The sequence below is a fragment of the Astyanax mexicanus genome, chromosome 20, assembly GCF_023375975.1.
Source record: "Astyanax mexicanus isolate ESR-SI-001 chromosome 20, AstMex3_surface, whole genome shotgun sequence".
Lineage (NCBI taxonomy): Eukaryota > Metazoa > Chordata > Actinopteri > Characiformes > Acestrorhamphidae > Astyanax > Astyanax mexicanus.
The window spans coordinates 12,280,038-12,306,051 of record NC_064427.1 but is presented as its reverse complement, the minus strand read 5'-3'; the positions used below and the strand labels follow the sequence as shown (position 1 = coordinate 12,306,051).

Sequence of the window (26,014 nt, the reverse complement as noted above, 5' to 3'; positions counted from 1 at the left end):
ATATGCATAACCAATACTCACATTGTATTTGATCATTTTTATTACTCACAGTGTATTTTACACGCATTTATATAGAAGATTAACCAATAATCACAATATATTCTTTACATATATAGTAAAACATTGTTTGATCAGGCATGTGACTAACACCGGCCTTATTATGACAAATTAACCCACATGATACATAAGGCGTATACTAACACATAGGACCTATTATATGGCGGACTAACCACGCGCTACTAACACAGTAACATATATGGAATCCATTGTGTGACGTGTGTAGCTTATGCTTGAAGCATTTCGTTCACTGCATGTTTCTGACTAACGGCCATCAATCATCAGCTAGTGCACTCTGTACGAACTGAATTGATACAAAGGAGACTTCGGGACGAACAGTGCGGCCTTTCTCTCTCTGTGCGTGCAAAGTTCTTCACCTACCAAAGCGGGATGAGGACATGCGCACATAGGGAGGGCGGCACTGTCTAATTACTGAAACAATATCACACTGTCTGACTGGACCCAGTCAATTCTTAAAACAATACCACACTGTCCGGCTGGATACAGTCAAGGCCAAACACTAGTGGTCCGGTCAGACCTGTGAAACTTGAGTACTAACACGTGAAATTACGCATGCTAACATGAGATGATTTTAGTAACGCCTCATCAACAGGTTTCACGTCATTTGGGGTATAAACATGGAGTCAGATTAGAGGGGGGGTCAGAACTTATACTGAGACAGCTAATAATTGGTTTTGTATGTTCTCCTGGATCCAGTACTTTGTAATAAATACTTGGTTTGCTTTCAACTTCACTCCACCTGTCTGACTCTCTCTATCAAACGAACACGCAGGGGAGTTGTACCCCGGATGAGAGGTGGGTGTTGACCCACCTTTCATTTTCTTTTCTACAACAGTTCTAATCAAACTGTCCAACCACTGAAAGACCAGCTAGACCATCAAACTCTGGATTTTACAGCGGGTTAGTAATGCGGATCATAGTGTAGTGGTTTGTTTATCTTATGAAGATTCTGATCAAGCTTCTTATGCAGTGAAATAAATGAGAGACGTTTTGGGTTTCTGTATTGTAGTTTTAGTTCATTAAGGCACATTTTTCAATAAAGCATTTTAGGACTGCATTTTCTTAGTGTAGCTGCGTTGTCACCTTTTTGTTTGCTTTGTAAATGTTGTTGTGATGTGCCTTTCTGGGCCACTGTACATTTCGATGAATAAAGCAATCAATAAGTGTACACATTCACTTGCACAAACTTGACGAGAAATGGTATTAATAATGGAGGCAAGTGACTTGGGAAAAAAAAACTCAATTCTAATATGAGAATACACCGATGACTCCACAAAACACTATAATGCAATATTATGCTGTATTCGTTTTTAGTAATCCAGCAGATGGCGCTGTTGTAAAGCCTTAAATAAGTCTACAAAAGAAAACAGCACTGTTTCTGAATCCACTTTATTTTGATTTTGCTTCTGCTGCACAAAATCACACCATTCAAATGAAGCAGTGATTACAAAGGCCAAGAAGTTATTGGGTTTTACATGAATCACGTTTATGAAATGTTTACTAAATGTTACTGATGCACATTAAAATACATATAGCGATCTAGTCCATTTATACTGTATAGGCATATATAAGCATTATTACACATTTAAGGTACATGTTAAAGCTCATTAAGACACAAAAAATGTCATAAAACACTGCTGGAAATGACTGTTAAGATGTGCACATTTAAATCATTTAAAGGCTAAATCAATCCCTTTACCTACATAATGAAAATGGTGTAGAATGCACCACTCTATAGAAACGTACCAAGTCAGAACAGATCATAGTAGTGGTAGCGAATGGAATCAAGACATTGAATATTAAAGTTCCCTCAAAGTTTTTACACTGCCTGATACCTGAGACGCTATAGTTTTGAGAGGTGGATGTGTTTTTTAAATCATATACAAGTAAAACTCTGTATGTAGACATGCAGGGTGTTGTACAGCATAAAATAGTCTAAAGAAGGTTTTGTCATCACATCATTGCATATAAGATCCACTGCTGGACTGTGATAGTAAATAAAATTACTGGTTTCATTCATCTCCAAAATCAATTTGTACAATGAAGCCCTCTCTGCATAATCCCCTTTAAATGCAGTGTTTTCGGGGGGAAAAGATAAAAATATTTTTTTTACAGATCCATGACACTATGGGTAATGATTATATTTGATACTGAAGAAGCGTAAAATTATCTTGTAGGGTAAGCACTGTTCTACAGTAAGACACTAAGAGCAGGTCTGCATTTAATGTAGTGCTGCTAGTCGTCTGTTATTCTGATCAAACTCTGTTACTGGTAGTTTTTCCCACTCTGGCCCAGCTATGGAATCTAGACTTTTTTGGAGCAGTCACTGCAGTACACGTCTCCATTCTTGGAGACGAAGCGCTTGTCAGACAGGTTCAGAGAACACTTCCGGCAGTTGAAGCAGTAATCATGCCAAGTGCCTCCCTCATAGTTCACCACATTAGTGGCTTTTCCAAACCCTGCATGGAGAGTGAAAGACAAAGTGAACACAAAGCAGAACATTAGTGCAGTACTCAGGATCAGGCCTGTCAGAAATGTAGTACTTTTAAAGTGCCCATATCATGAAAAAATGATTTTCTCAGTTCTTTAAAATAAAAGAGTGTGATACAGAACATGTTTAAAGGTGTGTCCTGTTACAAAAACAGACAGTTTAAAATGTATATTTTGTGGTGTCCCAAATAAGCATTTAGTTTACATTATTTTAGCATGTACATTGTTGGAAAGACTGTTCTTCAACAAAATTCTATTTGAATTGAGTTATAACAGAGGTAATTTACATATAGCATTGTTAAAGGGACAGTAACAAAAACAGTATGTTTAATTGTAAGGGATAAAAAGAGTTTGAAGTTAAAATGAATTATGAATGATTGGTTCACTTATCTATCTCAGTTACTAGAATTGGAGCTCAGAAGAGGGGCAATGTAGGACATGATATTTTTTTAATTTGTTAATATAATTCGTTTCAAGTGACAAAAATAATGCACCCATTTTCCCATTCACCTTAATGCTGACAATCAATCACAAGTAAGAATATTATCCAGTAAACTAACATTTCATATTATTGAAATGTTAGTTGACTGTCAGTCTGTGTTCATAGCAAACCGTGAGTTAGAGGAGTTTATGTGGAACTCACCAGTGATGGGGTTCTGGCAGGCAGAGCACTTTTTGGCTACGCTGTTTTTATAACAGTCCACACAGTAAACCCGGTCTTCATGTGAGGTGAAACGAGTCCCGGCCAGCGGCTTCTGGCATGAAGCACACACAAAACATGCAGAGTGCCACGGCTGGTCCTGATAATTCACCCCACCAGAGGTAATGGCCTGCACGCACACACGCAGAGACGTGAACACATGACACAATATAAAGACACCACATGTGCATCCCACAGGTCAGTGCAGAGTTCCATGGGACATTAGGGCTGGAAAAATATTGTATTTTCTCTCTTTCCTCAGTAAACCCGACTCCCCCACCACTTTGCCATGCGGCAGGAGCACAGAGAAGGGTAACACATGACAGAAGGTACATAAAAGGAGCTATTTAGTAACTATAGTAGCTGGTGAACTATTAAGAACTATTTAATTTTATTTTAGGCAGCATAACTTTATTAGCCTTTACAATAGGGTCTTCACGGTGCAAAAAAATCAGACCATCTGCATGTGTGTAAATATCCCAAAAGATATTTCTCAGCCAATCAGACCTGTGCAGATTTGAGGGTGGTGTGAGATAAGGAGAGAGCTCATTCAGATGGCGAGCTATGGTGAAGCATCACTATTAAACAATGATCTATAGAGCAGACACTCTCACACTACCCACAACTGACCAATCAGCTCCTTTACACGGGTAAAAGACCTAACACTGTTTCAGCTAAGATTTATAAAAAAATAAAAAGTAAAACTCAAACTGCACTTTTTATTTACTCTTATTTTCTCTTTTTATGTGGCACTTGTTTTTAGCATATTTGAGGTGAAAAAAAAAACATTTATTTAAAGAATCCGTTGTCAATTAGTTAGTGTAATTTAAATGCCTTTTAGCCTTTTCATGTCTTTCAATACTTTGTAAAACCACCTTTGGCAGCAACTACAGCCTCAAGTCTTTTTGAATATGATGCCACAAGCTTGGCACACCCCTCTTTAGGCAGTTTTGCCCATTCTTCTTTGCAGTACCTCTGAAGCTCCATCAGGTTGGATGGGAGACGTCTGTGCACAGCCATTTTCAGATCTCTCCTCAAGTCTGGGCTCTGGCTGGGCCACTCCAGGACATTCACAGAGTGGTCCTGAAGCCACTCCTTTGAGATCTTGGCTGTGTGCTTCGGATCGTTGTCCTGCTGAAAAATGAACCCCAGTCTGAGGTCATGAGCGCTCTGGAGCAGGTTTTCATCCAGGATGTCTCTGTACATTGCTGCATTCATCTGTTCCTCTATCCTGACTAGTCTGCCAGTTCCTGCTGCTGAAAAACATTCCCATAGCATGATGCTGCCACTTCCATGCTTGACTGTAGGGATAGTATTGGCCTCGTGATGAGCAGTGCCTGGTTTCCTCTAAACATGCCTGGCATTCACAAAAGAGTTAAATCTTTGTCTCATCAGAGCAGAGAATTTTGTTTCTTATGGTCTGAGAGTCCTTCAGGTGCCGTTTGACAAATTTCAGACGGGCTGCCTTGTGCCTTTTACTAAGGAGTAGGCACTCTGCCATACAGGCAGATTGCCCTGATTGGTGGATTGCTGCAGAGATGGTTGTCCTTCTGCAAGGTTCTCCTCTCTCCACGAAGGAACACTGGAGCTCTGACAGAGTGACCATCGGTTTCTTGGTCACCTCCCTGACCGGCCAGCTCTAGGAAGAGTCCTGGTGGTTCCAAAATATCTTCCATTTGCGCCCTGAAATGCAGTCAACTGTGAGACCTTATATAGACAGGTGTGTGCCTTTCCAAATCATGTCCAATCAACTGGATTTACCACAGGTGGACTCTGTTTAAGCTGTAGAAACCTCTCAAGGATGATCAGTGGAAACAGGATGCATCTGAGCTCAATTTTGAGCTTCATGGCGAAGGCTGTGAATACTTATGTAAATGTAATTTCTTAGTTTTTTTATTTTAATACATTTTCAGAACTCTCACGAAAACTTTTTTACATGGTCATAATGGGGTATTTTGCGTAGATTGTTGAGGAAAGAGATTAATATAATACAATTTGGAATAAGGCTGTAACGTAACAAAATGTGGAAAAAGTGAGCGGTGTGAATACTTTCCGGATGCACTGTATAATTGATACGTAAGTAAGGGGATGGACGTAAGTGCAGAATATAGTGATAAAGTATATATTTATTAAACAAACAAGATAAATCAAAACAGTAAACAAAACGCGGGTAACGCAAAAAACTCAGAACTAAGAAAACTATGAACAAAACTAGGTGTAACTTAATAAATAAAACACAGAATAACTATAATAACACTAGAAACATATACTTAACAAACTTTGAAAACTAACTAAGATATCAAAACAGACCTGGATTCAGGGACCACGGAACACAAAACTAGAGTACACAGAAGACAACAATCCAAAAGACTCAACACTGCGCATTCAAACAGAGGGGCTTAAATACACGAGGAGAGTGAGAAACACCTGGGCTTGGATGACGAGGGGGCGGGGTTACAGACAAGACACAGGTGAGAACACTAATTGCTAGGGAAGGGCTGGGGTGGAGCTAGGGTGGAGACAGGTACAAAAACACAACAAAAGCACATGGCTGGGAAACACATGACAGGAAAACAGAGGGGCAGGAGGACAAGAGGGAGAAACACAAGACAGACATGGGCTAAACTGTGACAATAATACACTGACACATTACAGGATAACACATTATAACATATTATAATGCTACAACAAACATTACAGCACTGTAAATAATACAACCAAATCCCTTGGAGACAAACTTATTGTTTTAGGAGACAAACTTATATTCACTTAAAAAATATTAAAGCACACACATTCTCTTACCTTCTTACAGCCGGCACACTGCTTGGCAAACTTCTTCTCATGGCAGGATGTGCAATAGATGTTGTCATTCTTGGTCAGGAAGCTCTGAGAGCTGATTGGTTTCTTACACTGGTAGCAGGTGAAGCACTCCTCATGAAACGTGTTTCCTTTATACTCGACATTCTCTGTACCTACAGCAAAGAGAACAATGGAAATCAGTTTAGACTTGTAGCTGATAATTACACTGAATATCAGTGAGGTAAAGAAAACATTTAACAATGTTGTATGCATCCTAAAATAATGAATCCCCAAATAACATCGTAGTAAAGAACAGGAACAGATCAAATCCATTACTGATCTAAGATGCTGAGATGTATAGTAAAATGAATACAACCTATGTTTTGCACTGTACTGAATGTAGCGTCATTCTTTGGTAGAGTTATGTAGGGGAAGCAGAGGCTTATGTGACACTTAGAAATAACAATCTGAAATTTATTTAGTTCAGTTTTACTATTAAATAATATTACTACGTAATAGTGTGTTTTAAACCCTATAATCCAGTTTGACTACTGCCTGTAGTCAATCCTTAACTGTGTGTGTTTGTTTATATGCGCGTGTATGTGTGGACTGTGCCTCAAACACTAAGTGTAAATGCTTAGACTACGATCTATCATATCTATCTTTCATCCTGTGAAGCCAGCAACCGTCTCTTTTTAATACACTCAGCTCAGAGACCTGCCTCTGATACAACAGCCAACAGTGCTGCTCTCTCTCCGACTTCGGCTGCTGATTCTTGGATCATAGTGACATACCTTAAACTCCTCAGGTCTTCATTCTGGATCATTTTTCTGCAACTTCAAATATTATATTACGTTTTATAAAAACAAAGACTCAGAACTTAATCATGATTAAAATAGCCGAAACATTATCCTTTAAAATATGCCAGGGCCAGATCAGGATATACCTAGAGCTGCCTATTCGTTCATCAATCTCCATGTTTTTTTCTGTGTGTGCTACTGTCTGTAAAGTGACTGATAAAGATCATACAGTTAAACCTCATTACTTTCAGATAGTACTCTACCTGCCAGAATGGGTTTGTAACAGGTGTGGCAGCGGGGGGCATCCTCACGCGAGCTGCATTTACCACACAGGATCCGGTCATCTTTAGTGCTGAACGACTCCTTGGCCAGATTCTTATAGCATTTATAGCAGCGGAAACAGTCTTCATGCCAGTAACGACCCTTATGGTGAAGCTCCTACAGAGAGAGAGATGCCAGCTAGTAAAGAAGATTCAAAATACTTTAAAAGAAAAAAGACAATAATAGCTTAATCACTCAAACTCAGAGGCAGAATCAATCCGAATATTAATATAAGGGAGGGAAGGGACTTCTCCCAAACTGTGAAATGAGTACTGAATATTAATACAGTTTGTTCACGTGTGCTCCACACTGTGTGGAATTTAAAAAATATAAGTCACAGTGTTTCTTTTACTGCATCAACAAAAAGATACAACCTGATCTTTTCTGAACAGGCTAGCTTGCACAGTTAAAATTTAGGTTTTAACCTGCAGCACTAAAACAAACACTGAACCATGACGGGGTTTGTTATGATAGTTACTATATTATTGTTCTTACAGAGGCAGGCCTAGAGCTGAGAGTCAGTTTTAGTGAGTCTGTCAGTCTGTGGCCTGACTGTCTTTTATTAATCAGAAAAAGCCATTTGTTACAAACAGCACAATTTAGCAAAAAATGTAGTGCAATCTAAAAACTTTATGCTTTTTTTTAAAGGAAGTGCACTAGAGTTTAGATTGTCTGAGCTGTTGGGGCCAAGATTTCCCACCATTTTCCTAGGGCCCTGTCGGGTCGGGCTCAAAAAATGATTTGTGATGTAGACCTGCGCACGCAAGCTCAACTTGTCCGCAGCACCAGTCTTATGCGTGCTGTGTATCGTCAGGCAAGCGAATGGGAGCAACAATCAGGCAACAACAGGTACAGGCACCTTAAACTCAGACTTGTAGTTAAAAAGCTTAATTTTCATGCATATACTGCTAAGAAAAGATGTATTTTTAGAGTAGCTGAACTTTTATCCCCTTTTTTGAAAAGTACTGTAAGGGAAAATGGTGCAAAGAGATGGCATTAATATGTGTGTCAAAATCAGTAGTGAAAGCATGCTGACTCAACAATGTTTCTAACTCACTACCAGTCTCACCCAGCTTTGCTGCCACAGCATTAGCATGGCAGCTAGCGGCCTCATACATTTTCTCAGCACTAACCAGTGTTGAGCATGTTACTTTGAAAAAAGTAATTAGTTATAGTTACTAGTTACTAACTGATTTACTCCACTATAAAAGTAACTAGTTACCAGTAAAAGTAACTATTGATAACTGTGATCTATAGTTCTATAAATCTGTTTTCAGCTGGTTGAAAGGCAGCTGTTCTGTTCTGTGCCTGTTCTGTGACTCCCACACACACACTTGCACCTTTGTCTGTATGCGCGAAATTTAAAAAAAGGTTTATTGAGTGGCTAAAGTAACATGCAGTAACAGGGTGTGGGAAATGGTAACGGTGTTGTAGTCAGAGTAATTAGTTAGATTACTTGTTACTGAAAAAAGTAACAGCGTTAGAAACGCCGTTTATTTCAATGCCATTACTCCCTTTAATGGCACTAACAGATTGTTTACTAGCCAACCTTTCAACAACATTAGCACACAGACTCCCAACCAAATCCAACATCGCTACCTCACCATTAGTACAGCCTGGCTCACTTTGTGTCTCACTTACTCTCATTTCACGAGCAACAGGGTTTCTATGGATGAAGTTGATGATTAACAGCATGCTGGGCTGGAATATGTTTATAGTTTTGTTACTGTATGTGGACTTTTATGACAGGAGCACTCTACGCTGTGTTTTTTTTTTCTTGTTTTTGCAGTGGACACTATGACAGATTAGACAGCTATTAGTACAAGTTCTTATCATATATTGGTAGGAATACTGGCAATCTTCCTCCATGGTTTCCTCTGTTTTTAATAATAATAATAATAATACTTTATTTTTATATAGCGCTTTTCTAAAACCCAAAGACGCTTACAATTATTGGTACAAAGATACAGATATACAATACACAGACAATACAGGTACAACATTTACAGTGGAGCTCCAACTCAGCAGTACTATAGTATGTGAGATCAAACATAATGTTAAGCAGAAGAGAGACCATAAGCAAGAGAGAATAGATGAGTTTTAAGATTTGATTTAAATATGGGAAGAGTGGGAGATAGCTTAACTGCAGTTGGAAGAGAATTCCATAGTCGGGGAGCGATCCTGGAGAAAGCCCGATCACCGAAACTACGACGATTGGATGACGGGACATTTAGAAGCCCAGCAGTAGAGGATCTGAGAGAGCGGGAAGGTTTGTAGGGATGAAGAAGGTCAGAGAGATAGGGAGGTGCCAGGTTATTTAAGGCTTTATAGGTAAGTAGGAGAATCTTAAAGTGAATCCGGTGTTTAACAGGAAGCCAGTGAAGATCTTGAAGAACAGGTGTGATGTGATCGTGAGTGCGAGTGTAGGTGAGCAACCGAGCAGCAGAGTTTTGAATCATTTGGAGTTTGTGGACAGAAGAAGAGGTAATGCCAGCCAATAGGGCGTTGCAGTAGTCTACCCTGCTGGAGATGAATGCGTGAATGAGGAGCTCAGCAGCTGATTGAGAGAGGGACCGTCTAATCTTAGCTATGTTACGCAGATGGAAGAAGGCTGTTTTTACGACAGTGCTTACATGTGCTGTGAATGAAAGAGTGGAGTCGAGGACGACACCCAAATTTCGAACCAGTGCAGATGGTGAGAGCTGTATGTCACCAATTTTGAGGGAGAGAGGGGGAGTGTGGTTAAGGACCGACTTAGTGCCAATCAGTATGAGTTCAGTCTTATTGTCATTTAGCATGAGGAAGTGAGGAAGTTTTGCTTCATCCAGCTTTTAATCTCAGTTAGACAGCTTTCTATATGTGCAGTGGGTGGATTATTGATTGAACTGGTATTGATGTAAATTTGGGTATCGTCCGCATAGCAGTGGAAATTAATGTTGAAGTGACGCAATATACGTCCAAGGGGAAGAATATATATGATGAAGAGAAGAGGTCCAAGGACTGATCCTTGAGGAACCCCTTGTGTAATCACAGAGGTAGAGGAGGAATAGCCAAAGAGTGTGATGTACTGTTTTCTGTTAGTTAGGTAGGATGAAAACCAATCCAGCGCAGTGCCAACAATGCCAAGTTCATGCAGCCGTGACAAGAGGATGGAATGGTTGATTGTGTCAAATGCTGAACTTAGGTCCAAGAGCAAAAGGATGCTGAGAGACCCAGCATCAGCAGCTACCAACAGATCAATCACGACCTTCACTAAAGCTGTTTCAGTACTGTGAAATGGTCGGAACCCAGATTGAAAAGGTTCAAAGAGACTGTTGGTTTCGAGATACTCTTTCAGTTGGCTGGCTACAGTTCTCTCAAGAATCTTAGACAGAAAGGGGAGATTGGAGATAGGACGGTAATTGTTAAGGTCCGAAGGTTCAAGACCAGGTTTTTTAAGTATGGGTTTAACTGCAGCAATTTTGTAAACAGATGGGACCTGTCCAAGGAGGAGTGACTGATTAATAAGAAGGGTGAGATGGGGAAGAAGTGAGGGTAGGCAGGCTTTAGATAGGTTGGTAGGAAGTGGATCAAGGGCACATGTTGTAGTCTTGGAGGACCTAACAATGTTAGAGATGTAAGATGAGTCGACACAGTTAAAAGCACTCAGGGAGGAAAAAGATAGGCTGGACAGAGAGGGGCGGTTGGTATAAGAGTGATGGGAAAAGGGTTCAGAGGAATCTGAGATCAGAGATCTGTGTATATTTGCTATTTTTGAATTAAATGAGTGTAAAAAAGCATTGCAGAGTGTTGTAGAGGGAACAAGGGTGTTGTCGGGGGCTTTAAAGAGTTTTGTAATTGTTGAAAAGAGGTACCGCTGATTAGTACTATGCTGATTGTTTATGAGATTGGAGAAATAGCTTGTTTTAGCATCCTGAAGAGCATCTCTATAGGCAGACAAATGCTGCTTATATGCATCTGCATGAACAGTAAGTCTGGACTTTTTATATAGCCGCTCAAGCTGGCGTCCAGCCTGCTTCATGGTACGAAGATCAGCAGTGTACCAGGGGGAGGACGTAGCGAAGGTCACTGTTTTGGTTTTCAGAGGGGCTAATGTTTCCAGTGATTCAGAGAGAGCAGTGTTTAGCATTATTGCATGTGCTTCAGGAGATGAGGGAGCCAAGGTAACAGGAAAGATAAGAGAAAGAGATTGGTTAAGAAGAAGAGGATCAATAGATTGAGTCTTGCGGAAAGAAATATGTTTTGTGGTAGAGCGGTGGGAAAAGGCCATCGGAGCTGTAAACAGGATAAGTTTATGATCAGAAAGTGGAAACAGTAAAGAATGAAGGTTGAGAATAGGCAGGGAATTTGAACAGACTAAGTCAAGGGTGTGGCCTTTATCATGTGTGGGAAAATGTACATGTTGAGTAAATTGGAAGCACTCAAGAACAGACAGAAACTCAGCAGCAGTTTTGCAGTCATGAGTGTTGACGTGAATATTAAAGTCGCCGACCAGCAACAAGTGGTGGGAGACTGTACAGGCCAATGTAAGCAGCTCAGACAACTCAAGCAGAAATGTTGGATTAGGTTTAGGTGGACGATAGAGTAAGATCACAGTGGTTGAGCCTGATAGTTTAACAGCAAGATATTCGAAAGAGGTAGGAGACATAATGCTCACTTCAAAAGTTTTTCTTATTGTAGATTTGTCAACAAAAATGTTAGTCTTCATCATTGATCATTCTGCGCTGTGCTCTTACAGTCAGGATGACCACGCCTAGGGAGAGTAGCAACAGTGCTGAACTTTCTTCATTTGTAGACAGTCTGTCTTACCGTGGACACATGAACAACAAGGCTTTAAGAGATATTTTTGTAAACATTTTTGGCTTCATGCAACAATTCTTGAACGTAGGTCTTCTGAGAGCTTTTTTGTGTGAGGCATGATTCACATTAAGCAATGCTTCTTAAGATCAGCCAACTCAATAGCTTTAACCAACACATGCAATCTCATCACATTGATTAGACTTCTGGCTTCAATTAGCTCTTAGAAAAGTCATTAGCCTAATTGTTCACAAATTTTTTCCACACTGCACTGCACTGTGAATGTTCTGTTCAATAAAACCATGCAAACATATAATTTTTTGTGTGGTATAAGTTTAAGCAGACTGTGTTTGTCTACTGATGAAGATTAGAACACATTTAATGACGCAATATTCATTACTTCATTGTGATGGTAAAATCAAGACCTGATAATTCTACACACTTAAATATTTTTATTGTTACCTGTGTAAGCCTTGGTTGTCTGGCTCCTGCAGCAAAACCTTTTGAATTATTAACCTGAAAATGACAGCCGTTCACCCTGGACAGCCTCTGGTCTTACCTTTGAGTCTGTGCCAATTGGCCGACGGCATTCTGTGCAGGTGTTGGCACAGAACTTCTCGAAGCAGCGCACACAAACTGGCCTGTCGTCTTTTTTAATGTACTTCTTGCCCCCAAGGTGGTCGCGGCAGTAGAAACAGTCGAATCGATCCGTCATGGTGGAACTGCAGACAGGCAAAGAGGAGGAAGTGAGTCGGCTAGGCAGAGCTGTTAATGGTCACATCAGGGTTATAAAGTAAGGTCAGGCAGGCAACATCACTTCAGCATGCTGACCTAATTGGTTAAACTGTGACTCATTTTACCAACAAACGACAGGCTGAAAAACACATGATGAAATTCCGCTCTGAAAGGCTTTTATTGATAAGAAAGTGTTTGCTCTTTTGTTCCCTTTCTGCATTGTTGACTGACTGTGTTGTGTTACTATAGGCAACAACAAGTAGGTACCCAGTGCACACTCGTAGTTCTACCTAAATCTGATAGTAATAGTGTAAACCCATCCAACAGGAATGAGGTATGTTTTCTTCTCACAGAGATTAAAGAAAAACTCACTTTTAATGTGAGGTTGATACATTGCAAATGCCATTCAGTCCCAATTATGCATAAGGTCACTGCAATATTCTGTAATTCTTTCTGTGTTATAAAACAAAAAAAAAATCCATTTATTCACTCCTTTACCCTAGACCAGTTTAGTCTCACCTGTTCAGCCCATTATATTTCTGTTCATTTTCAATATAAAGGAAATATGTTCATTATAATAACAGTATTATCTGTGGTAACAAAGTAAACACTGTACAGCTAGGGATTAATCCTTAATCTGCTTTTGACTTTTATTGTTAGTGAATTAGAGTCAGTGTGATTCTGTTCTCTTTATGTTCAGGAAAACATTGATCTGTGTTATTTTATTGTACTCTGCAGATATAGCAGACTGAGATCATCAGAATGGAAAACTCTGAAGGATCCTTTTAATGGATGAAGGCAGTAATATTGTGGAACAGCCGGAGCAGCTTGCCTTCTTTAACTCAATAAATCCATTCATTTATCATGTTTAATTCAATAATGCTCTGCATGAGCTCAGGAAATCAAAGGGGATGCAATGCAAGTGCAATTATATAATATAACATGAAACAGATTACATACAAACATCTGGCTTTATAAGATCATCTAATCTGCACTTTGATTTGTTTATTCATCATATATTATTAAACAAAGGAGACATAGCATATAGATACTTTTATGAACCGTGGGACACTATCTACTGTTAGACACCTAAGTCTTATTTAGTTAAATCTTTCTACAATAAATAAAAGTCAAATCAAGTTAGCACAAGCTGTGGCATGTGGTCAAAATCCAATCTTAAAGTAGAGGAAACTTCAAACAGGACATTCTCCAAATCAAATTCAATTCAATTCATTCAATTCAATATTTCATATTAGACTACTGTCACGGTGAGGTGTAGGGAAGACGTGGAGGCGGATGTAAATGCAGGTAAGAAATAAATATTTAATTAATAAATAACAAATAAACAAGGAACAAGTAAACACGTAAACATAAAACAGGAAGATTTATACAAGGAACAAGGGGTGAACTAAATAACTGAAACTAGATAAACAAATAACCAATAACCAAAACAAACCAGAGAACATAAACTAAACCAACTAGAGATAATGGTAATAATTAAACAGGGAAATATATATAAGGGAATAAACTTAGAAATAAACACAAAGCAGGGGAGCTAGGGATAACGGAGCTAAACAAGACATTAGAAAAAACAAACGAAAAAGAAATAAACAGAGGTAAACACGGAGCAAATAAACGACTAGAGCGAAGAGTTACGTGGAAGGGGGAAGGTGCAAAGACCGACGAAGACAAAGTGCCACAGGAGATCTATAAGTAGGAACAGGAAACAATGAACACCTGGGGAAGGGGCAGAGCTACAAATGAGACACCTGGTGGAAAACTACTGAGACAGGAGAGACAGAGGAGCAGGGGTCACATGGGAATAACAGACAGGCACGAGGACAGACAGGAACAGGGCGAGGACGTGACAACTACAGTACATATGGTATTCATTGCTGCACTTTTCAATGCAATTCCTCACAAGGTCATGCTCTGACACAGCTAACTTTAATAATATTAGCATATTAAGTATCATAAAGCTAATAACAACATTATTAATGCTAAGATATTATACTTTCATGATAAAGATCATTAGATGCCACTTTCACTTTATTAATGCTATTAATGCAATTTATCAATGCGATGAATTATCTCCAATTGTTTAATGGCTAACATTTTAGTTTTGCATGTATTAGCTCTTTAAGTTAATTAATACATTTATTTAAAGTGGCTGTGTTGTTATGTTTTATTGCTGGGCACAATCATTAGGGTTTAGAAATAAAAGCTGAAGAATTTGCTCTAGCTGTGTCTAGTTCTAACAGTTGTGCTTTGAACTTTATGAGCAAAGAGAAACTCAAACTTCACATAAAAATGTGAGCAAACATACGAGCTGTGCAAGAGGCCCCAAGAGTCTCGCTAAAGGACCAAAAAAGTTTCCATCCCAGTCAGATCTGAACACTCCACCCTAACGTCTCCCTCTTACACCATTTTTCCATGTTCTCTTTCTGTTCCTCTTTATCAGCCTTAAACACCAACGCATATTTCCTAATCATCTGCAGGGAGTCAGGGGTCAGAATGCTACTGTTTCAACCAATGTTGGTACAGTACTTCATAGTACAGTCTATAGAGATACTGAACAGAGAGATTGAGGTGAGTGTGGTGATTTTATTAAAATAAAATCAAATTAAAATAAAATGTATTAATGATCTATTGTACTTTATATAATATATGTGCTATATAAAAAAATTATATAGCTCTTTTTATATAATATATGTTAACAGGAATCCCATTGTAATTTTTATATATATATTTAAAAATAAATTACTTGCTAAATGGGAGCAACTAAACTGCTGTAGGCTGAATGACTGCTCCCTGTTGGCCTTATTGTTCTCTAGTTCAGTAATATTTTTGAGTTTGTGGCATTTTTTGCTGAATTTATAGAAACCACTTGTTAAATTAGCGCAATGGGAGCTGCAACATTTTGACAGCAAGTGTTTTTGACTTAGGAATACATTAGCCCTGTACAAAATTAACCCTGTGTACAAACCACTTGGACAGGCTTCAGTTAATCTCTGACGGGCACACTGGGCAATGAGAGGAAAGCATTAAATTGTGTGTTCACTATCACAACAGTGCCAGACCAGCATAAACCAGTATATGTTTGGTTTTGAACAGTGGTATACTGATCTTCCTGTATTTCACATGTAACAGACCAGAATACACCAATATATACATTTGTTTTGTATATGCTCGTCAGTCTGTACCACACCAGCACCAGACAATTTTAAAATAAAAATAAATCAGCATTTGTTGGATTCTGAAAACTGGTATGCTGGTCAAATGGAACCAGACGAGTATCATTAACATGAATCTTCTGTTTTTAACACTTGAATTCTTAACACTGCTCTGTTGGTCAACTATCACCAGACCAGAACACAGGTCAATACTAGTCAGCCAGCATAAAGCAGTTGAGCTTAGAATATGACAGGATTTATAGAAGTTGAACTAAGCTGAAGGCTTTCTTACTTGGACTAGTGACTGTGATAGACACAGCTTGCTCATTACATGCTGGAACCTCAGCATTATTCGTATGCTGCTTTTCCAAATGATCTCATTTTGCCTGAGAGCTTTTACAAGCAGCTGCAGACAATCCTTAGGGAAAAGAGCTGATTAATCCGATCTCTGAGGAGTCTGTGACTCCTGGCCTGGTTGGTGTTTTTGCAAAACTAGAGACTTTAATAAAAGAACACAAATCAGCTTCAGCTGTCAGTGTTTCACTCACAAGTGTTTCCTCTGGTTCAGTTTTATAAATACGCGCAAACAATACCTCCACTTCTCCATCAGCACTAAAAGCAGGCACTAACAGGAAGCTAGCGTCAAATTTCCATCCAACAGTCCAGCCCAAAAGGAACTGCTGGCAACTGATAACTGTACAACTCCAACAGTGTAACGACTCCAGCATTGTGTCCCTGTGAAATTTCCCAGGAAAATTACATTAATTTCAAGAGTATTTCCTTAAAATAAAACAAGCACTAATTTAACAACATTTAAGGATTTGTTACCCATCCATTCTAAATAAACACGCAAAAGACACTCACAGGCAGTCTGTAATACTATCTTCACTTTTAAGATTTTACTGTTACAATATGCTAGTAATCTACTGTGAAATGTTTGTACTAATTATTATAAAATGTACAAATGGTTGTGCAAATACTCTGAACTTGAAAAATGTACCAAGCATATTTTCATTATGGTGGCTTTTACAACATTTCCACAATATTTTACAGTCAAACAGTCAATAACTCCACTACATAAACCAAAATCTAAAACTCTCAAACTTAATATCTTAAATTATAGTTATATTATAGGTTCTATCCTATGGAAGTTGATATATTATAGGTTCTAGCTAATGGAAGTTGTTTGCTTTAAGTTGTTGTTGTGTATGACAATTTTAACAGACATCAGTGTCTGACTAATTAATAACATTCTATTTAAATGGGTGTAGCAGGAAAGTGCAAAATAAATCATGGAATTTTATCTTTCAATAATTTTCCTTTTCAGTACATCTGAAGGCAAATACTTTTTTTTTAAACGTTTACTCAAATGAAGGTCTACAAACAGTAATTTACTTTTATTAGAATAACATTTACCTTAAATAATTCATCCTTCACTGTGAAAAATATTGCTAAGCTAGTTTTATTATGAGACCAACATTGTTGTTCTATAGGGATAAAATAAACTCTGTCCTGCCTAAAACCATTAATTAAACACATGTTGGGTTTGGCAAATTGATTTGTTTCCAAGATAGTATACTGATATACTCATGTCTAAGCATTTTAATTATCAAAATCAATTACACATTTGTCATTCAGACATCACTTACATTTACTGATATAAATACTTACTTTTAGGATATGAACCAAGGATTCTAAATGAGTGTCAGACTTTTGATGCCAATCTATTGTGTGATGCTCTTTGTGTGAATTTATTTGAATTCTTGAAATGAATTGAGAAATGTGACAGAGGAAATCTGGAACATTTTAGAAACACTGTAAATAGTAACAACAATTTGTTTTAAATGAAAAATATTACAAATGTTGCAGTATAATAATCTACAGTCATAACTTATGAAGATAAGTTTAGACACCAGGTGCTGAGCAAAACCACCTTTTATACAGTATATATTTGCCAACACAACAGAATTATACCATAAAATGTGCAGAGAAATGGTGTTGAGGGTACAGCACAGTGGGGAACCCTCAGGGCCTTGTGGTTAACATTGGAAGTTACTTTGGAATTTCGCACAATAAGCTGGCTGTTCTTGTGATGAACCAGTCATTTCCTTACTGATTCGATCTGCATTCTAAATGTGTTGCTCAGAAACAGTGTAGTGACTCTAACAACAAAGCAAGCACAAAGCTTCATTTAGTATTTGAGGGGCTGAAATAACAGATGGGACTAACCCTATATCAGTGTGACAGTGTGAAAGGTTACCTCTGGTTTTACTGTGTCCAGACCCCCCACCCCCCACAGGGTGAGGTATTTTGTGTGCGCTGTGGGGAGGGTGTTGAGTCTGGAGTCTGCGTTCTGAATGACCTCATGCATGAGCATCTGGAACACAGGCGGGTTAGCATGGCAGCCAAGGCAAACAGCAGCCGTGCTAACAGAGCATGCCCAGACCAGCGGGCACAACAGACACACACACTCACACACACACACACTCACTCTGCAGCACTAAACAATAAAACAAATAAATTAAATTTTTCTCAGTCACTTTGTTTAATATCTAAAACCATTGTGAATATAGTAAAACGTATTTCATAATAACAGCACTACACACTGGATAACCAGCAAAAAACTTTGCAAAAAATCCTTATTTGTGTTATTGTCATTAGATGGACACAATCTTAAAATTTGAAAATTCTATTCAAGATAGCCAAGCACCATTCAGCTCCTCAAGGCCTGATGCATCATTAGGAAACAGAAGAAGTTACTCTGAGCACACAAGATTCCTTAAAGTTAAAAAAATCTTTTTGTAATAATGTAACCTATTTTGCACATTGAATGACTATTAATTAAAAGGCCCTACAGGATGATCAGCTCATCTTATAAGTAGCGAGATGGAGTGCGACCTACTGGCCTTACAACTCGGCACGATTTCCTTTAGCCATTAAAAATCTCTTTCTTTCACGCACTGTAATTTACACTCTCTCTTTTCCCTCCCTCTATTTCTGTTTCGCTTATTTTTCTCTCTCTTCTTTTTTCCATCATTCTCTTTCTCTATACCTCAATATTAGTTTCATTCAGTTCAGTTTTGCCTCTCTTTTCTCTCTCCAATCTTTCTTTCTTTCTCAGTCGCTCTCTTTCTTTCTCCCTGACTTCATTCTTCCTCCTTTTCTCTCTCTCTCTCTCTCTCTCTCTCTTTCTCTCTCCCATTGGGTGTGGTGACATTCCGTTCTGCAGTAAAAAAAGAAATGGAGCAAAATTCAAAATTGGGCAGTGACATCACTCAAAATATCACCTTCACAAAAACCGCAGCATTCTTAGAGACGCAGACAATCTCTCTCTCTCTCTCTCACACACACACATCCACAAACAGATGGACTGCATGTGTGTGTGCGCACAGACTTTGAGTGTGTGTAACTATGCAGAAATAACTTTAATATACTTTCAGTGTGTGTAATCTGAGCATGTGTGAGTGTGTGTGTGTGTGTGTGTGTGTGCGTTCGTGTGCACTGTGCATGGCAGCTGGGAAAACACAGCGCTGAGTGTTAACTCTATGCTAAAGAATGGAAACAGGAAGCTGGAGAAACAAAGAGAGAGAACAGGAGCGCTGCAGCTCTTACATGAACACACATAAAGACTAAACAAACATACCTTAAAGAAGCAGTTGAAAATTACAGCAAAATGATTGATTACTGAGCCCAAACTCCAAAAAGTATTTGGGTTAAAAGCTTTATAAGCAAGTTTTAATTGTGATTCAGTTAACCAGGACAAATATTATATTCATTTATAATTTAGCAAAATAATGAAGATCTGGATGTGGGGTTAAACTGCATTAGGCTGAATAAGCATCCATTACTCGTTCTTTCCCACAGCTTCAGTGTGCACTGATGATGTTCGCTACATTAGCCTCATTGCTCTAGTGGAAATTGGTTGATCATAAGCTTTTTAAATATTAATACTTACAGTACCTTCGCAGTTCCAGCACTAATTGGTGGAATATACTTTGGTAACACTTTACTTGGATGGTCCACTTGATGGCCTTGTTGACACTCAACTGACATTCAACTAACATTCAACTACATGTATATTAAATGCAACTGAACTGAAAGGTGAAAGTAAATGATTCTCTATTGAGTATAACCCTACATTCAACTCTAATCCAAACGCTTAACTTAATATTTTAGGATTGAGTTTAGGGTTAGATTTTAAGCTTAGGTTAAGGTTAGTTTTAGGGTTAGGTGTAGGGTTAGATTTTAAGATTAGGTTAAGGTTAGGGTTAGGTGTAGATTTAGATTTTAAGCTTAGGTTAAGGTTAGGGTTAGGTGTAGGGTTAGATTTTAGGGTTGATTAATGGTTAAATTTAGGGTTAGGTGTAGGGTTAGATTTTATGGTTGATTAATGGTTAAATTTAGGGTTAGGTGTAGGGTTAGATTTTGTGGTTGATTAAGGGTTAAGGTTAGGGTTAGGTGTAGAGTTAGGTTCTTATTTTGAATAATTTACATTCAACATAGGGTTAAGTTACATTTAATCGACATTCAATTCAGTGTTAGTTGAATGTCAGTTGAGCATCAACAAGGCCATAAAGTGGACCATCCAAGTAAAGTGTTACCTATACTTTTTATTGTATGTTAATTACAACAGGTAATTGTTAATTGGTGTGGTATATGCTTCCAGTACTTGTTAGCTACATTAGCCAAAAAGCTCTAGTGCTAGAGCTATTGGTGGGGCATTTGTTACATATAAAATTGTTTCACACTACAGTACAGAAACATCTATAAACCCACACACAGTCAGACTTGAGCGATACCATAAAACAATCTTTATCAGTGCTTCCTACCCCAACTGCAAACAGCACTGCACTCAGCCATCTTACCCACATGTCCCTCTCAACATGTCAAACTTCCGAAGATAAATGAGCACAAGCGAACTACTTCACAACCACCACAACTACGCTGACATGTTTATACTTGTAGAGAAAGGTGAATTGAAGCCAATGAAGAGGCAGCTCTGGATAATTCTACTCAGCAGGATGCCCATGCAAATTTCACAAACCTTAAGCAGTTACTGTGTAGGATTAACTTTTCTATTCTCAACTAGCCTATACAGTGGGTATGCATTAACATCAAAATTCCCGGATATGTTCTCGCTCCTCCCACATTATTGAGATTGCATGGAAGGTGACTTTTGTGGACTTCTTACAGTCTGGCATCCCAGAATGCACCTCGCACCAGTATAGACATCAAGTACGCAGCTATTTCAATTACAGGATAAATGTTCTGCGTCCAAGTATGCGCTCACGAGTCGAACTCTGTATTGAGAAACGGCCACAGTTTGCCTTAGCGAGGGCTTGTCAGTTAGCTTATTAGTTTGATCAGGTGTGCTGTTAACTAGTAAATTAGTATGAACTCTAAAACCTGCTGTGGTACTCCAGGGCCAGGTTTGAGAACCACTGCATTAGGCAGTGGCAATTAAAGCCTGAAAAGCATGTACATTTAATGCTAGGATTCCAGTTGCTACAATATATTTCTCACAACTTTAGCTTTATGTAGTCTGTAAAAGGATAGCTCTGAATTTCTTGAATCTGTTTGAACCATAGACTGTGTATAGCTGGGCAGAGCTTCGTCTCTCAAAAGTGAAGCCACCACAGGTCCGGCGCCCCCTGCTGTTTGGTTTCAGAAAGCTGTGTAACCCCACCCATCCCCATAGGTTTTAATGGCAAAACTGACAACTTTCAATCACGTTTTTTTCCAATATACTGTAATTCTACCTCCATTATTTAAATGCAACAGCTAGTGTAACCTCTGCTTATATTGTCAAATTTTCATATCCCCACAGAATTCGTTTTTAAAACGTTATTCAGCTCTATTCAAAAAGCTCCGCTCTGCAGCCTGTGACCGCGAGGCAGCCCTCAGGGGCGGGGTTATTTAAATGAGTGGGTGGTCTCTCCACAGTCTTTCTCCCTCCTCTGGTCTCTACTGCGCAGACTCGGGTATCAGGATCGCCAACATGGCGGAAGATTTTGGCTTCATTTTCGTTGAATGAATGGGAACGAAGGCACGGCGTCCATCTTTTTTACAGTCTCTGGTTTGGACAGTCATTGTGTTTTCTCTGCCTTAGGACTGAACAATAACGCTACAGGTCTTTCTTTTTGCCACTCATTGGGTGTAACCACGATGACTGATTTGAGCCAAATCTTGTCATAAAATTAAATGGTAACACTAGCTATTGACTAAACAGCTGGAATTATGAATGTGTACTAGTTGACTGGTTGTATTGGACTGGGAAGCTCCAACTACTGTGAAGAAACCCAGGGGACACTTTCAGCTGAGCTTGTACACAATTCTCCCAAGATTGGTGGTCATTTCCCCAATCTTCCGTGATCTGTAATCTTTTGTGTTGAGCTGTGGACTGAGTTCAGAGACTCAGACTCAGAGGTCCCCGACCCCCTCTGTACAGCCCTGTTAGGTGTTTCATAGCAACTTTGACAACACTGCTTAATGGTTGACAGAATAGTTTTTGACCAATGAGAAGCGCTGCTCTTTTTGGGTATTAGAACATGGCTGAGGAAGAGCAGCAGCAGGTTTATCTAACACAAAACACCTCAACTTCAAAATATTAAATAAAGCACATCCTATAATAATTCAATGTGGAACATGTGTTCAACAGGATCGTTGCCAACCCTAGCTGTGTTGGTTCCAACCATTAATGCTGCTGCTTGTGCAGCAGCCTCTGGCATTTTCTCAACTCTAGAAGCACTGTGTTGGTCCAACTTGTTTATACCTAGAAGTGCTGAGATTCAGTTATCTGACTGCTCAGCAGAGTCTTTACAAAAGGAAGCTGTTATAAATGTAATGACAATGACCAATGTGTGTGCCAGTGCTATACATAATACTATGAACCAGGTCAGTGCTCTTCTTGTTCACTTGTTTGTTTCTAATGACCAGACTGGGCATTACTGTTACATGCTCTTTTACACACTATTGTTGATTTAAGTAATTGAAAAATACATACTATTGTTTTGTTATATTAAAATATAAAAAGGGTCGGTTACACTCTCGTTGCTGGATTTTTTTATTGGTACTAACCACAAAATATCTGGTATTGTGACATCACTTGTCAGGTGTGCTATTTTTGTGCGTACACTATCGTCTGTTTGCAAAATTCTATAAAAAAAACTTTTCTTTCAGTTAGCAGCTCTCATTTCATAAAAATAATTTACAAAGTGTCTCCTGTATCAGTTTAATATGGAAAAATAATATCTTTTAATTTTTTTATTTACAGGTTGACTGGAGTAAGGGGTAAAATAGTGTTAAATGACCCCTACTTTAGCAGAAATAGAACATGATGCTGATTAGCATGAAGCAGAATGTGTAGTCCAGGGTATGTGTGTGTGTGTGTGTGCGTACGGAGTGGGATATTATGGCAGGGAATGTTGGTGTACAGAATAAATTCCCTTGAGTCATCAATGTAATGGCTTCCACATACATGTTCAAAGAGGCCCTGACGGACGGCAAAGGGGAAACAGACAATCCCTATAGAGATGATCTCAGAACAGCTTCTACCTAATCACAATGTCTTTGTATTAATCTAAATTTATGTAACCCTAATAGGCCACTCCTGGTCCATGCTTTAACGGGTCAGAGCTGTTTTCAAATGCATAATTGGAAACAGAACAGTAGTAGTATGCAGGTAGTTTTAATGTTATGGCTGATCCTTGTGTTCCGTTACAAGAGGTTGGAGCAAGTGTGAGCCTATTCAAATGCTGCCGCCACTCTACGTCAAATACAGTGCCCTCCATGACGTTTGGGGCAAAACCACATTTTAAAATGTTAAAACAAAACCAATTAGACTTGATTAGAGTGGACACATTTCAGAGTTTGCATTATATGACTGTAAAAAAGCCGGAACGGTGTTGTAATAGGGGATTATGTTGTTATCTCAATGCGAAAACAAAATATAATTTTTTTAGCAGTGAGTCATGTAAATATCAAGAAAAATCAAGTAAAAAAATGTGTCTTTGTGCCAAATATTATAGTTGGGACTAATCACTGTTGTATCATCTGTGTCTACATTTTTAATTAAAAAAAGAACAATGATGTTGTGTGTTTTCTATTAAACATCTATAAATACCATTTTCTAACCTATCCTTATTTCTGGATGTTGTGTTGTTCACACTGACATAATAAAACCTTCTTGAATACTAGGGGTGGGAATCTTTTACTATCTCACGATTCGATTCGATTCCGATTTTGGGGGCCACGATTCGATTCAAAATCGATTTTTTATTCAAAACGATTTGATTTATAAAAATTTATTGAAAACTTATTGAAAAAAAAGCCTCCAAAATATACACTGGTCCTGGAGAAGGTAATGTGTTACAAAAACAATAAAATGTGCAGGAATGTGGGTCTTCAGTGACAGAGGAATCACTGGGATATCACAATGACGTTAATGAACAATAAATAAATAATAAATAACACTGCTTTATTACCAGGCTACTAGCGGTGGTGTGTAGGTGACGCTGCTGGGCTGATGTGATGATAGCAGTGGAGCGCTAAAGTTCAGGAGCAGCTGCTGATTAACTAGTTAATTTTAGGCCGTTGTATTTCTTCAGAAAGGGGGCAGGAGGTGGAGAAATTAATTCATATTGTCCATTCCTTAATTCCTCTGTGATGAGGAGCTGAAATTAGCTCTGATTAGCTTATTGTTATTTTTCCGTTCCGCCTTAAATGCTGCAGCCCGCTGCCACCTGTAGCGTTATTTAAGGTGGAACTGGAAAGTTAGCTAGTTAGCTAGCTAACAGAAACTGAAACTAACTACTAGCGATCTTTTTTATGCTTGTTATGAAGCATTCTGCCATAAAACATTAAAACTACACGTTAATCTAAGGTAATATAGCGCTTGTTCTGCCATCTTACCGGTGATTCTCATACACCTACGCTCTGTGTGGGTCTGACGGTAAGTTCAAACTGCAGCGGCCACGGTCGCTTTGGGCAGTGGGAGGCGGAGCGAAAAACGCTTCGTGCCGCTGCAGTGTGAACTTACCGTGAGGGGTAGGGCCAAGGGAAGAAATGGGATTGGACCTTAGAATCGATTTTGGGACATTTTAAATCGATTCTGAATCGTAGTAAATGAGAATCAAGATTCTTATGTGAATCGATTTTTTGGCACACCTCTATTGAATACCCATTATTTTAGTTTCGCACATAACCTTAAAAAGGCAGCAGTCCTTTACAATGCCCTGACAAAGCAAGATACTCTAAACTTTAAACATAAACATGAAATTCATGACGTTCGTGTTTGAACATATAATGATAAATAACCCAATATAAATGATCCAAATACTAGCATGAAATCATTTTATCTCATACATTAGAACATTTTTTCTTTTTAAAAAGCAAACAGGACAGAGGAACTTATATGTTAATTTTCTTTTTAGTTTTTCTCTAAATTGTTGGCTTTAAATAGTGACCCAATGCTAACTAAATGTAATTAGATTACAATACTTTAATTTAGTAAATATGTTACATTTTTAAATGGGTAATCAGTAATAAAATACATATTAACAGTAGCTTTCCGAAGCCTGGTAAATTAGTAAATTGGCCATATTGTCAAGAATAGCAGCAGGAGCAAGGAGAGGATACGGAGAGTGGACGCAAACGCGAGGATTTATATTTATTTTAACAACAAAAGAAAATAAACAAACTGAGCACAAAATAAATAAAGAAACACATAGATCAGGGAACTATGCATAACCTGCCTGACGCTAAAACTAAAATAACCGACACAAAAAAACAGGAAAAGCTGAGGTAAATGGAAATGGGAAACCTGGGGAAACAGGTAACAAGGGGGCGGAGCTACAGATTACAGTCACGTGGGAGAACACAGGTAAGAACACTTAAACGGAACAGAACTCTTTAGGTAGTTATTAATAAACTCATAGCAATAAACACACACACACACACACACACAAAACAGTGCTTCTCTTAGGCCTAGGGCTGTCTCTCTCCCTCTGAGATCAGCTGAGTCTTAGTCTATCTGCCTGTCCTTGCTGTAAAGCAGTGCTGATCACACACATGACCTACAACCAGACACATTTACAGAGAGACCATGTTATACTAGAAAAAAA

The 26,014-nt window shown here is 38.6% G+C and overlaps 1 protein-coding gene across 2 annotated transcripts in view; it reads right to left on the bottom strand.

The window, feature by feature from the left end:
• Positions 1–1,451: 1,451 nt before the first annotated feature.
• fhl1b (four and a half LIM domains 1b) overlaps positions 1,452–26,014 on the bottom strand; it is a 30,696-nt gene continuing 6,133 nt past the window's right edge. For both annotated transcript variants that reach the window (XM_007259404.4, XM_007259405.4), the window contains exons 2-6: positions 12,545–12,707; positions 7,131–7,305; positions 6,071–6,240; positions 3,212–3,398; positions 1,452–2,537 (exon numbers count right to left, since the gene is read on the bottom strand). In XM_007259404.4, the coding sequence (XP_007259466.2) occupies positions 2,383–2,537; positions 3,212–3,398; positions 6,071–6,240; positions 7,131–7,305; positions 12,545–12,707 (850 nt within the window). In that variant the 3' untranslated portion in view covers positions 1,452–2,382. The remainder of the gene's footprint in view (positions 2,538–3,211; positions 3,399–6,070; positions 6,241–7,130; positions 7,306–12,544; positions 12,708–26,014) is intronic.